Source organism: Equus quagga, chromosome 8 (genome assembly GCF_021613505.1).
Source record: "Equus quagga isolate Etosha38 chromosome 8, UCLA_HA_Equagga_1.0, whole genome shotgun sequence".
Classification (NCBI taxonomy): Eukaryota; Metazoa; Chordata; class Mammalia; order Perissodactyla; family Equidae; genus Equus; species Equus quagga.
Genome location: NC_060274.1, coordinates 15905714 through 15920164, shown reverse-complemented (window position 1 = coordinate 15920164; position 14451 = coordinate 15905714). Strand labels below are relative to the sequence as shown.

At 43.0% G+C, this 14451-nt stretch overlaps 1 protein-coding gene across 3 annotated transcripts in view; it reads left to right on the top strand.

The window, feature by feature from the left end:
- The window catches only part of MTHFD1L (methylenetetrahydrofolate dehydrogenase (NADP+ dependent) 1 like), a 190607-nt gene that overhangs the window by 16450 nt on the left and 159706 nt on the right, over positions 1–14451 (top strand). For all 3 annotated transcript variants that reach the window (XM_046669966.1, XM_046669964.1, XM_046669965.1), the window contains exon 7: positions 970–1106. In XM_046669966.1, coding sequence (XP_046525922.1) covers positions 970–1106 — 137 coding nt within the window. The remainder of the gene's footprint in view (positions 1–969; positions 1107–14451) is intronic.

Here is a 14451-nt window from a genome sequence, read left to right as displayed (position 1 = left end):
ATTTAAGGCTTAAATGAGGAAGATATTAGATATTGTTTAAGGTGTAGAAACATAGATTGGGATTTATCAATGAGCGCTGTCTCTTTCAGAAATCAATATTTAATTTCCACCAGTCTCCCCTTGACCTTGCACTTTTATGTCAGTGACATAGAAATGAATAATTTCTTTTTCTTGGTTATCAAATTTAAAGAGTAAATTGTTACTGAATGTTTCATATGTTTAAAGACTTTCTAGCTGAGTATATAAAAACTCAACTAACTAAATTTTTCTCTATTCCAGCTTGAGTAAAAAAGGGGCAGATGCCCCTATCTCACACCTGAACTTGCAACAATCAAAGAAAATTCCAAAATATATACCAGAGTACTGTTAGAAGATTAACTTCCAAGATATACCTTTAGGTCATTAGCCATTAAGCTCAAATATCTGAGATGATCCATATGGACTGTTTTTCCATCATGTGGATTATCAGGATGATGATTCTTAGTCATTCTATCATAAAATTCTCAAAGAAAGAGTAAATCATGGCTAGTGAAATACAGCAATGCATTTTAGGAAGAAATTCAGCAGTAAGAATCAACACTAAAAGGGTCTGAATAGAGGATTTGGGTTGATTACAGAATGACTCCTAGCTCATACAGTCCTACATCGCTTAACAATCGGGATACTTCCTGAGAAATGCATTGTTAGACGATTTCATTGTTGGGTAAACATCAGAGAGTGTACTTACACAAACCTAGATGGTGCAGCCCACTACACACCTAGGCTGTGTGCTGCTAATCTTATGGGACCACTGTGGTGTCTGTGGTCCATCCTTGACTGAAACATCGTTACACGGCTCATGACTGTAGTCATATAGGTTGGTGCTCATAGGGCCGAGTTTTAAATGATTATTTTTCCTTAAGTGAAAGCTGTATGGGAGGAAGGGTCTGAAGTTTTGATCATAATACTGAATTTCCATTTGGCGGTTAGGTGTCAACTTAGATGGGAAGAAGATCTTGGTAATAGGAGCCCACGGGTCTTTGGAAGCCGCCCTACAATGCCTGTTCCAGAGGAAAGGGTCCATGACGATGAGCTCCCAGTGGAAGACACCTCAGCTTCAAAGCAAGGTAAGCATCTTTCGTGTTGGAAACATAAAACCTTAAGTGCTTGTATGAGAGAAGAAGGACAAGAAATGTGTAGACCAGGCATTGAATCTAAGAAGTCAGAGAAAGAACAGCAGAAAATCTCAAAGGATGAAAACAATAAAGAGCAGAGATTAAAGAAATAGAAAACAAGTATGTATGAGAGATTCTCAACAAAGCCGAAGTTGGTTCTTGGGAAAGTCTAGCAAAATAGACATTCCACTAGCCAAAATAATCAAGACAAGAAGTGAGAACACCAGCAATGTTGGGAATGAACAAGGGGACATACCCACAGAAACAGGAATTATTTTTTAAAAAGGGGAATATGAACTGTTTGCTGGTAATTTGAAAATTTGTGTGAAATGAAGACTTTTCTAGAAAATGTAACTTACCACATGGACTTAAGTAAAATTGAATAGCCTTATATACATTAAAGACATTGACTCATTCTACGCACCAAACAAGCAAACAAAAAGGCAGTAGCTGGTTTTATAAAGTGAGTTCTGCCAGTCGAAGAACATATCATAATCTTTTCTCCAGAGACTAGGAAAAGACAGAACACTTCCTAAATCATTTTCTGAGTGCCCAAACCAGACAAGGACAGGATGCTAAAGGACAATTACGGGCCATTTCCACCTAGGAACATAGATGAGCAAAATATTAAGAAATATTAGCTTTTTCTGAGTGCCCAAACCAGACAAGGACAGGATGCTAAAGGACAATTACGGGCCAATTTCACCTATGAACATAGATGAGCAAAATATTAGAAAATATTAGCAAAATATTAGAAAACCAGATCCAACACCAGGGTGGGGTTTTCATAGGATTGCAAGGGTGGTTTAACATCAAAAAAATCTATTAAAGGGGCCAGCTCCGTGGCCGAGTGGTTAAGTTCACGCGCTCCGCTGTGGCAGCCCAGGGTTCGGATCCTGGGCGTGGACATGGCACCGCTCGTCAGGCCACGTTGAGGCGGCATCCCACATCCCACAACTAGAAGGACCTGCAACTAGGATATACAACTGTGTACGGGGCGGGGTTGGGGAGATAAAGCAGAAAAAAAAAAAGGTTGGCAATAGTTGTTAGCCCAGGTGCCAATCCTTAAAAAAAAGAAGAAGATTGGCAACAGTTGTTAGCCCAGGTGCCAATCTTTAAAAAAAAAAAAAAATCTATTAAAATCTATTAGTGTAATTCACACATTATCAGATTAGAAACTATACTCTCACCAAAGTAGATTCACAAGAGTCCTTTGATAAAATCTGGTACCCATGATGATTTTTTCTAAAAAACCTTTTAGATTAGGAATTTAAAGGAATTCCTTAACCTGATAAAACGTCTATAAAATGTTACAGCAAGTATCTCATTTAGTAGTGAAATATTAGAAACAATTTCTTTTAAAATTAGGAAACACCAGGGTGCCTGTTATCAGTACTCTTAATCAGCACTGTATGGGCATTCCTAGACAATGCAGTAATATAAAGAAAGAAGGGAGGAAGATATATAATGGTTGGAGGGGAAGACACAAACTGTCATCAGTCCTAGGTGACATGATTTTCTACATAAAAAGCCCCAAAGAATCTATTAAAAAATCTAAGAAGTAATAAGAGTTCAGCTGGGTTCTTGGATATAAGAGCAACATACAAAACCCAATTGCATTTCTAAACACCATACCCACAGTTTGAAAATTAATTTTTTAAAAAATACGATTTCTAATAGCAATAAAAATATAGGTACCTAGGAATGTATTTAACAACAGTTATTTCTGACCTTTTGAAAGAAATTATATAATTTTGATGAAAGTCATTAAGAAGACCCAAATAAAAGCAGAGAAACCATGGTCATGGATAAGAAGACTCAATATCTTAAAGATAGTAATTTTCCCCAAATTAATCTATAAGTTTGAATCAAAATCCTGACATACTCTTGTTTTGTAGAATTTGACAACCTAATTCGAAAATTTATTTGGAGGCACGAGGACAAAAACAAGACAATTTTGAAGAAAGCTAGAGCTGTAAAGATTAGCATGGAAGAATTTTGTAAAACAGCATTCACTGAAAAAAAGCAAGTTGCAGAAGGATGTATTTCATATAACTCCGTTTATATTAGGTCTAAAAGCAATAATGTGGGCTGTATACATAAAAAGTAAAAGTATAAAGAAACAAATGGGAACTAGGAACCATATCAGGAAAACCATTTACAGGGACAAAGCAGATGTGGATGTAGAGAGAAAGGAAATTCACTTATGCTGGTCGTGCCTTTTTTCTTAAACTGGGCGAAGGTGGGGTGTCTAGATGTGTTATGTTATTCTTTTACATTTTCACATTTGAAATAGGTAATAAGTTTGTAAGTTAAAAAAATGAGTGCATTTCACAGATTTCGAGCAAATTAAAGTTAAACAGAAAGCACAATAAATTACTGCAGAACAAAATCTAAAAATACACTTTCCTCGTGTTGCAGCGTGAGAATGGAAATGAGCAAGTTGTGGCTCTGCCCGGGGAGGGCAGGTATCCACTGAGGCTGGCGATGCCTGAGTGCAGGCGCGTCTAACACGTGCAGTTCTTTCTTCTTGTAAGACAGCTCTCAACCGTGATCTTGCAATTCAACTCAAGCCTGTGTCCTTTTTTAGTGGCCACCACATGGTGGCAGCCTATTCAAGAAAATTCAAGGACAATGTTTTGTGATTTAGAGCCCAGAATTTTTGATTTGGAAACTTAGTGGAAGAGGAAAATAAACCTTGCCTTGAACTGAACAGCTGCAGTGAAAAAGAGAAAAAACCTTCATTGGCGATTGAATGTTTTCACAGCTGTCACAGATACTTTTGCTGGTTGTGTCTGTATTTTTGAAAAACAAAGGCATGTTTCAAAGTACTTTTTTATTATGCACATAAATCACCTGGACTCTTATTTGGGATAAATCTCATCCTAACTTTGAGAACAGTTAAGTGGCTTTACTCTCCAGAGACCTAGAAATTGGGTAACATTCCTGTTTTCCTACAGCCAAGAGGGTTGTCTTTGATGGTTGATGGTGCACACACCGTTTGCTAAGTTCTGGCTACTTGCAACGGTACCACTGTGAATCTGAGAGGCTTTCAACTTACACTCCTTTTATGGCTTCATCTTTTTAGCCAAAAATACGGAAAGAAAGGTTCAGGGCTTCCCATACTTGTCCTGAAGTTATTTGGTCTCTGGTATTTGGTCCTCTCTACCTGGCCTACTTACATACGACAGACTCCCATCCCACCACAAGATAAAGGCTCTTTTTCCAGTTTTCATGCCAGCCTGTAGCACTTCACTAGCCACTCTCCTCCCCGGGAATGTGCCTCATGCTCTTCCCTGACATTTGACTTTCACTATTCACTTTTCACCATTGCTGCATTTCGTTCCAGAGGGTCAGGGGAGACCACAGGGCTGGCAGTTCATCTGGTACAGAGAGCACCTAAGCAAGAGTTAACATCCTGGGGCACCCGACTGGGACAGGCTGTGTCCCGCCTTGCCGCCCCCTTGAGAAAGTCTCTGTGAAAAACACTGAAAGTATAAATTTAACAACAGATTGGGGTTTTTGTCTCATTTCACCGTCAGTGAATAAAACGTGCCTTCTAAGGTTATAGTCCATTTAGCTTCTCATTATCAGCCACGATAAATGTTAGAGAAAGAAAAGGGCAAGTAAAGGATTATGGGTGTCAGGTCGAAGGAAATCATCTTTGAAAAGCATTTCTTACGTGCTTATTTGTACCTGACTTGGAACAAGACTGCTGTTGGCTGTCCAGTTGGAGATCTCCGAAGCCAAGGGCATGAGGGGTCTGGGGATCGGGGTGACTGTGTAACTCCAGAATCCTGTTTACCACCTCCTAGACTCTACATAGCCTTTCGAGTCTGGGATGACCCGAAAACGGTCACTGCCTGCTGCAACCAGTAGGAACTGCCTTCGAAGGTTTGGAGTCAGACACAACATTTGTGTTCTTGTCAAGCATTAGGACATTGGCTTTGGTGACAAACAGCATTAGCTGTTGCTTCACTTTTCTGAGTTCGTCTGCTCGTGCATAGAGTGGGGGTCATAACACTCCCTACCTCATGTAAGTTGGCTCAGCACAGGACTTGGCACCTCTAAACATCCACGTTAATATCTTGGCTGCTGTTAATGGTGAGTCAGGAAAGACTGGCAAGTTTCACCATGCAGTTGTGTAATGATCCATAATGTGGAAGGGCAAGTGGATCAATGAAATCGTAAGGAGATAAACTGATAAAATAGCCTGATATACATATTTCCAATGTATGGCCCGGGGAAGGAGGGAGTCACTCTATCTGTGAGGTCTCCCACTGATATGTGGAGGCCGAGGGAACCAAACCAAAGCAAAACTAAGAGAGAATGTCCCAGCGAGAGTGGGTGCCCAGCTTCACTCAGCAGGAAGGTTATCAGCTTTAAGGAATGGAAGGGAGAGCCCTGTGCTCGCCACCTGTGGGCCTCTTCCTTGCTGGGACTCCTGTGCCACTCAGAAGCTCTCCACTGCTAATCTTGTCTGCTGGGGATTCCTGGTTTGCTAGTTATTCCTTCCAGGCCCTACAATTTTGAGGAATAGTTCCATCGAGTTAGCTAAATAGAGATGGATCCTTTCTCTCTCCGCCTGCCTGAATCTAAAGATATTCTTTGCATACCGATTATGCGTAAAATCTCTGCAGAGCCTCAGCGTGAAGAATCCGAGATTTGCCTTTTTAGAGTTTGACGGAAAACGGAGTAGACTTCTGTATTTGGCAGCTTCATAGCTTATGCCGTCTGAGTGTATCACTGAAAATGAAGAATAAGTTCCTGCTTTGTGTCAGAGCATCCCTTCTGGGCTTTGAGATGCGGTGTGCATTTCCATGTCAGGGAGGGGAAGAATGTCTGGGCGTTTGTCTAAATTAGCCTCGTGTGGTGGAGCATCAGATGTCAGGAAGCCAGAACACTGGGTGTGATGTTTTCGGGTAGGGCTTAGGAATCGCCCTTTTTCCTCCCCCCAAATGTAGGCCCCACACTCAGCTTCCTCGGCCCCTGGAGTGGAAGGGACCCCTATGTGGGGACCCAGATAGAGCCATCCACCCAGTGAGAACTGGCTTGGATTTGGAGATATCCTCTTCCTCACCCTAATGAGTTCACCCTGATGCCAGAAGCAATCTGAGGTGAGAGAATGCTCTGCGTTTAGTGTTTATGAGGCAGAGTGGTACCCCTCTCGAGGGGAGAGAGGGTGACAGGCACCCGGGGCTCTGCATGCACACCCCTGCCTCGCTCCCCTAGCTGGGGAACCACTTCTGACTGTGCAGTTACACACAGCTGGAAGATGATGGTCAAACAGCCTCCAGCTGTGACGAATCGGGTCCATCCCAGCTGCGTGTGTAAGAAATAACCTAGAAATAAGAGAGCTGTTTTATTTCGTTTTTCTCAGAGGATCTCATTTCTCCTCCTTCTGAGCAAAGAGACCCTCAAATCTAGCACTAACAAAATAAGGAAAAAATATGGGTCTTTCACATTTGAAGGATCAAAGTGTGTAGGTTTTTGAGCAAAGCTAAATGATCACAAAGTCATTTCCAGTTTAAATTTAGTGCATAGCATGGCTTATAAGGGGCTTTTAGAAGTGAACTGGAAAATTCTGAATATATTTGTATTATACATATGAAATCTTGAAAAAAGAATAATCTCTTTTCCAAGATTGAGAAAGAAAAACCTCTAGATTTTAAACTGGGCTAGATGAGTGAGTTACATGATAATTTTTTAAAATTAATTTTTAATGCATTATCTTTTAAATCCCATAGGAAATAAAAGTGGAGTTTCAAACCAAAAACACAATGATACTGGCTTTTCTGGAGATCTTTATTTCTTCATACGTCTTGCAGTTACTGTCCAGCATCCTTTCATTTCAACCCAAAGGATTCTCTTTTGCATTTCTTGTAGGGCAGGTCTAGTGATAATGAACTCCCTTGGCTTTTGTTAATATGCAAATGCATTAATTTCTCACTCATCTTTGCAGTACAGTTTTGCTGGATATAGAATTCTCAGTTGACAGGTTGTTTTCTTCTAGCATTTTAAATATGTCATCCCACTGTCTTCTGGCTTCCATGGTTTTTGATAAGCATGATAATTCTTTTTAATAGAAGAGGCTACACTTAAAACAGTAACATATTGTAATGGCAATAATAGCTAACATTAATTGAGTTGATGGTTTCTGTGAACCAGACACTCTCCTGTCCTCATGTTACCTCGTTGATGCTGCACGGTCATCCTATGAGGCAGGGCTGTCTTCTCATGTTACAGATGAGGAAACCAAGGCTCAGAGAAATCGAGACTTTCCAAATATCTATAATTTAAAAAAGATGGAGGTGGCAGTACAGCCTGTGTTTTTAGCCACTGTCCCATGTGATCTGTTATTCCAGATAATCACATAAAGTCTAATCTCTGATCTTTAAAACCCAAAAATTTTGGGTTTTAAAACAGCTTGGATGTGGAACATCAGAGGGACCAAGGCCCAAGACACTGGACTTGTGTTGAGTTCACTGTCGTTTTATTCCAACAGTTAATAGTCCCACAGACATCCTTTTAAGAGAAGGAAGCTGAAATAGACTGAGTGTTGTTCCCTCCCTGAGGCCTGGGCTCGTGACCCCTCTTCAGAAGGGATAGTGTCCATCCTATTGAGAGGGCTGGACGAGGGCACCCTGCTCAGATATGTGGACGCGCAGGACAGCCTCACGAAGAGGAGTCCCTCTCCTGTCGCACCTGTTGTGGGTGGATGGAAGGATAGCCCCCAACCCCGGGCACTGCAGGTCTCATGCTGAGCAAATACCAGGGTTACTCTGTAATGTGTGACTAAGTGACCTGAGCTTTCTTTGACAGGTCTTTCAGTATTCATGAACTGCAGGTGCCTTTGGCTATCAGCTCTCATTCTTTTCTCTCTTGCTTCTGCCTGATCCTTGCATTATGTATTCACACCAGAGAAGGAGACAAATAGAACTCTTTTAAAAGCCTCCAAATCAAGCCATTTATCTTTAGTAGTGTTGAGAGAAGGATTTGTGAGAGAATCTGTTGAAACTCATGGGCACACGATCCAGAGGGGGCCATGTAAAGGGACAATCTTAGTCATCTTAGATGGGTCAAAGTGTATATTACACAGAAGCAGAAAGGCCCCAGGCTCTCCTGCAGAGCACAGGCCAGTAACGTCACCTCCAGCCCACTGACGTGTCATGCCACCATCAGCAGAGCCTGCCTCCATCTTCCACCCCTTCTTCTCCATGGTAAACGCTTTTTAAGGACGTAGAATTAGAATACTTTAATCAGAAGGTCTTGAACATAATCTCTAACAGTAAAGCACCTTACATTTGTGTAAAAGTTTAGTTTTCAAAGCTTTTTCCTGTATTATCTCATAAAGTTACACTCTGAAAACGAGTTGTTATCCAGGGTGCCCTGCCCCCGGTCATCAACCAGAAGGAGCGGAGTCTGGGCCCAGCCCCGTGGCTGAGTGGTTAAGTTTGCACGTTCCGCTTCGGCAGCCCAGGGTTTCGCCGGTTCGAATCCTGAGCATGGACATAGCACCGCTCATCAGGCCATGCTGGGGTGGCATCCCGCATGCCACAACTAGAAGGACCCACAACTAGAGATACACAACTATGTACTGGGGAGCTTTGGGGAGAAAAAGGAAAAATAAAATCTTTAAAAAAAGGAGCGGAGTCTGGGTTTGAATCCAGGTCTTATGACTCCGCCTGCAGCCCTCTTGCCACTGCATCTCCACTCCTTACTCTCCTCACTTTTCAGACGAGGCAACTGAGGCCTGGAGACTTACTCAAAAGATGTGGAATGCAGAAATCTGTTGATGTGCAATCCAAGGTTCAGAATTGGAAAGCACAAACGTGTCAGGAAATGCAGAGCTACATTTCCCACAGCCACATCAATCTGAGTTACCTGAAACCGCGGCAGGCACTTACATATGTGAACCGTGCGGGCCGTCCTGCCTCTGTGACACACGGCGTGGGTGGTGTCACTCTGGGAACAGCCACTTGGGCATTTCCTCATTTTTGTGCCACGTGGTTCTGAGTCTTTGTCATAGCAAATTCCCTCTCACCACACACACACACGCACCCACAGACTTTCTCTCTCTGCCTTTTTATTTTTTTCCTAGGGTGTGAAGAAGGGAATTATTTTTCATGAATCATTCCAAGTATGTCCATTATTATCTTTGGAGTTGCATTTTCCTGATTTTATAATCTGTCACTCATTACTTACGTGAGTATCAAGCTCACTTGAAGAGGGATTAGCTGTCTTTTCTATCATTCTGGACACACCTGAATGTCTTTGGTATTCTCTTCTCATACGCTGAACAAATACGTTGAATGATGGAGGAGGTGAACTCAGGAACATTTTGAAAAAGGAAGGTCATTTATTATCCTCTGGGGGAAAAATGTGGTATATAGTGCTGTAATTATAATCCCTAATTGTCCATTTGGCTTGTAGTCATTCTGATTTATGAAATAACCATAAGAAAGCTCTTTTGATTTTAAAAGCCAGTGATCTGTTCTACGGATCACAGATGAGAGTGGAGACCAGAAATATACTCAATTCCTGAAAGGAAAAGAATGCTCCCGGGATGCAGTCACCTGGTGCGTGTGAAGTGGGGCGAGGACCTTTTGCTGAAATTGTCATTCTCTTATCTTGCCAAAATATTGCAACATCTGAATGGAAATGATTTGACACTCTTATTTTAGAGTATTACACAGTTATTTTAACGTTTCTATTTGAGAGTGTGCTTAATATTTCAAGAAAATGTGGATATCGATCCATAGGTACAAACCAATAATCCTCTGGTAGATGTTAAATTAATTCAAAGAAAAGGACATCCTAAGTTAAAATAACAAGTTATGAATAAACAGGGCCTCTGCTCATGAAAAACTCTGCATGAATGAAATCTCCAGATGCTGGGAATACAGTCGACTCAAATGGCAAGGATTTAACAGGCGTGGTTGCGAATGCCCATTCTATGGTAAAGTCACTGATGACTTCCTAATTGCCGAAAATGGATCTTTTTTTGCTTTTAGCTTGCTTGGCCACTGCGCGTCATTCAGACCTGTGGACCACACCCTTTCTCCTTAGCCTGCATGAAGACACCTTCCGGTTCCTCTTTTCCTGCCTCCTGGCCATACCAGAGTCTTGTCATTTCTCCCCTTTTCTTACCATTTAAGATGCAGCCACCCCAGGGGTGCACTTTCACCCCTTTTTCTGTCCATTCTGTCTGTGTCCCTCGGGGAATCTTGTCCAAACTTCTGGTTTTAACTACATTTATCTGCCGATGCATGCCAGGCCACAACCTCATCTTCCCAGACCGTCCTCTGTTCCAAGCCCGTGCAGTGCATCCAGCTTCCTACCAGCCGCCTCCTCTTGTGTGTTTCAGTATCATGCTCTCACCTCTTCCAACTCGTTCTCAGTCCAGGTTCCAGAGTAATCTTCCTGCTCTGGAAGGTGTGATGGTGTGGCAACCATCTGATGTTGTGGGCAACCAGACAAGGTAGCCCCATCTGACAGCTACTTGCCTGTCATCAAGAAAACGTCAGCAAATTAATTTAGCATTTATGGGAAAAAAAGCGACACTTCACAGAAAAGAAAAATACCTAATTCTTTTTATGACTTTGCCATGAGACAGTCAAGGAGCCTCCATGCTATGTAAGATTTCACAGACGCCCCCCTGTCATCTGTGAAGAATCTTCTGTGGAACATGGTAATGGGATCTGTGAGGCCACTTAACCCGCTCGCAAACCACCGTGTGTCCCAGTTCATGGAAAGTGAAAGAAAAAGTCCGAGGCTACTTCTGTCCCTCGGGACCCCTCCCTGTGCGTGTTGTGTGTGACAGCTGCTCTGGCGACACACAGGGACTGATAAGAATGCGGATGTCGATCCAGATGCTAGATACTAGTAAAGTGTACTTTCCAAACCGTGTGGGCAAAATAAGTAGAAATCAAATGTTTAATCCATTCTTTTCATGTCACAGTGGTTTGCCCCATTCCCCCCCATCTTGAAGATCCCAGCTCTAAAATCTTGTGGGCAGGGATTTTTATTTTCCGGGTCTCACCAACCTCAGTGTCTGCCTCAAGTGGCACTTTAGAGATGGCAGGTGAATGAGTACATCCACTAAAGATCCTGGATCTCTTTAGTTCTCTCTACTGTCATTTTAGAAGTGCGTCTTTGCTGGAGAAACTGCCTCTTGCTGATTGTTAAAGTAAATCTCTTCGTGTTGAACTTTGCTTTCTGAACTGTGCTGAAAACTTTTGAAAGATAGAGAAACAGGTCACAGGTAATATAAACCACAATTCTTCAAAAAATATTTTTCAACCTTTTTTTTTTTACCATCCCAGCTTTTGGTATATATACAAATCTCATACCTGAGACTCTCATATGTACCCTTTCGAGAAATATTCATAGCAGAAGATAAATTCTGTCTTCTAGCCAAGAGTTTGGGGCTGTACTTTTGATAGTTGAAATTTAAAAATTTTAAATTTAGCATTCAGTTTGCTAAATACAAAATTATGATGTTCCTTATAACTTTGCAAATCACATTTTCCCTCCCTCTCCCCTCTTCATATTCTGACTCTTGCCCCCCCTTAAAAATCAGTGAGTTAGAGAAAAATATTTTTCATGTTCTCCAAACTGTATGGTACTCCCACATGCTCCGCGTTAACTGTCTGCGTCTCTGTGTCTTAACTATGGTTTTAACATTTGGTCTTCTGCCTGGGGGGTGGGCGGTTCTCTTGAAGCTGCTTCTACTCAAGTCTCAGCAGAGAAAGCGATATTTTGTTATGAGGTAAAGTTTCAAGCCAGGCTTTGGCCAGGGTCTTTCCCATTTGGGAGGAGGCACGGAGAAACAGCCAGCGAGACGATAATTCTCCTTGAATTTTAGCTCATTAAAATCTTCCTTGATCCTCAGTGGATTATTTATTGATTTAAGCATCCAGTACTTTCGCTTTCCAGAAAGCATTAGCATCTCCGATGTGATCATTGCAAAGGGAGGAGATTTTTGTCTTTTCTCTGGGATCAGCCATCCCCCCATTGCTTATTAGCACAGCCTACTTTAGAGCTGTATTTAGGTACGGAGTTGAGGGGTCAGAATAAGATTTCTGAGATTTATAGGTAATGAAAAGAACAGGTTGCATCAAAGACACCACCTGGAGGAAACTAAATGTTCTTACGGGACTTCTGTGAACTGTGATCCTTGGTTTTTTCCAAAATGAACATTTCAGTGTTGTTCTTACTGACTTCTTTTTTAAAGATGTTTTCACATGTTCTGGTTTTGATGCGATTGTGCGTGAAAATAAAGCAAAATTTGGTTTCTTAATTCCCCATCATTTGCCATGGTCTCAAACACTTGTGTTTCTCGGTGACAGTTACTGTGGTTGAATATCTGCAGTGGTGTAGGTCAATGAAGAAATACGTTTTCTTGGATGTTTAAAATCCTCTTTCTCTAAGAACCCTTTTTCCCCCCTAAATATAATGTCACCCAGAAGTCTAGCTGTTTTCAGATCTATGCATAGAGAACATGTGTGGCAATAACATGCTAGATTGCTGGTAGTATTGGCTGTCAACTTCTGAATTCAGGTTCACGCTGTTGCCCTGTAGCATGTGTTCAGGCAAACATTTCAGTGGGGATTTCTCTTCTTTTTCGTGGGATTGATACAGTCAATGCACTGTTTCAAGGCAACAGCATTTCACTGTGACCTTGGTCGCCTTCTTCCTGTGCCTTGATGAAGTGCGGTACTGAAAAGCAGCGAGCACCGTTTGGCTCCTTCATGGGTTCTCGGTGAATCTTAATTCACTTTTCCCTGTTTGTGTGCTCAAATCCATCAAATCTCTGGGATGTTGACTTTGAAAAGCCGGCCCTGGTGGTCTAGTGGTTAAGATCTGGCGCACAGCCCTGCCACAGCACCTGTTCGTTTCCTGGTCAGGGACCCACACCACCCGGCTGTCGGTTGTCCTACTGTGGCAGCTGCATGTTGCTGTGATGCTGAAAGCAATGCCACCGGGATTTCAAATACCAGCAGGGTCACCCATGGTGGGCAGGTTTCAGCGGAGCTTCCAGACTAAGACAGATTAGGACGCAGGGCCTGGCCACACTCTTCCAAAAAATTGGCCATGAAAACCCTGCAAACAGCAGCAGGGCAGTGTCTGCTACAGCACTGGAAGGGGAGAGGATGGTGCAGAAAGACCAGGCAGGGGTCTGCTCTGCTGGCCACAGGGTCACTAGGATTGGACTCTACGGCCCTAACGACAACTTTTAAAAGTTGCTTTTGCCCACCCTTTGAAAAGCCGTGCATTTAAATTGGTACCGTGCTCCTCCTCTCTCAGGGGAACTTGGAGCTGCCCTTGATCTTGGCTGGTCTGTTCATAAACCAGGTAGCTCTGGCATGGGCTTGCTTCCTCTCCCTGCCATCTCTTGTCCCAAGCTTCCTAAGGGACTTTAGCTGATGCCGCCTCCTGCCCAAACAGTGTTACGGACTCTCAGGCAGAAGCCCACCTGGTTCTCCCCTGAGAGCTTCAGCCGGCAGCCTGTCTGAGCTGGGAGTGGACGAGGACGCGTGAGGCATGTCCGTGTACTGGGGCGGGGGGGGGGGGGGGGGCGGGGGGGGGGGGCGGTGGTCGAGTGGTGGTAATGGCAGTGGGGCTACTTTTGTGTTTTGTCTTCTGCTCTGATTCTAGAGAGTCTGCAGGCAGTTGCAGGGCATTGAAGTCGGCAGAAAAAGCCTGGGGGGTGGGGACCATAGGTGTTGGAGATGGGAGGGTGGGCAGCTTGCCTCTCTTTCTACCTCATAGAGTATTTCCAACACTGAGTCTGCTAGGGGAAACAGGACGTACCATAAGTACCACAGAGGTACTTAGACCAGCTGAGCCTCAGTTTCCTGGTCTGTTAAATGGGTATAGTAACACCGACCTCACATATTTGGGATATTCAGCGAGAGGGTGTTGACAGCACTGGGCTGACGCATGTGGTTGTAGCCATTCTCCCCACGGGTCTGAGATTCCTTCCTCACATCTCTCCCTCCACATGGAGATCCAGTTCGAGATCATCGGTTGTTTAGTTGGTACCGGGACAGAGGTCACAGCCAAGCTCTTACCCTACCCCAGATGTAACCTGCCTACCAGAATGTTCCTCCAGTGCTCTTTTATCGAAATACGACCAGGACGGACATGATGAATGTGTTTTGTAGTCGTGGTTGCATTCTTTCCTTTTTCTCCAAAAAAAAACTAGCAGTTTGACGAGACTAACCAGGGCCTAGGGAAAATGAGATTCTTTCTCAAGCTCTTGAAAATTCTTTCATGAATCGAGTAAAATTCC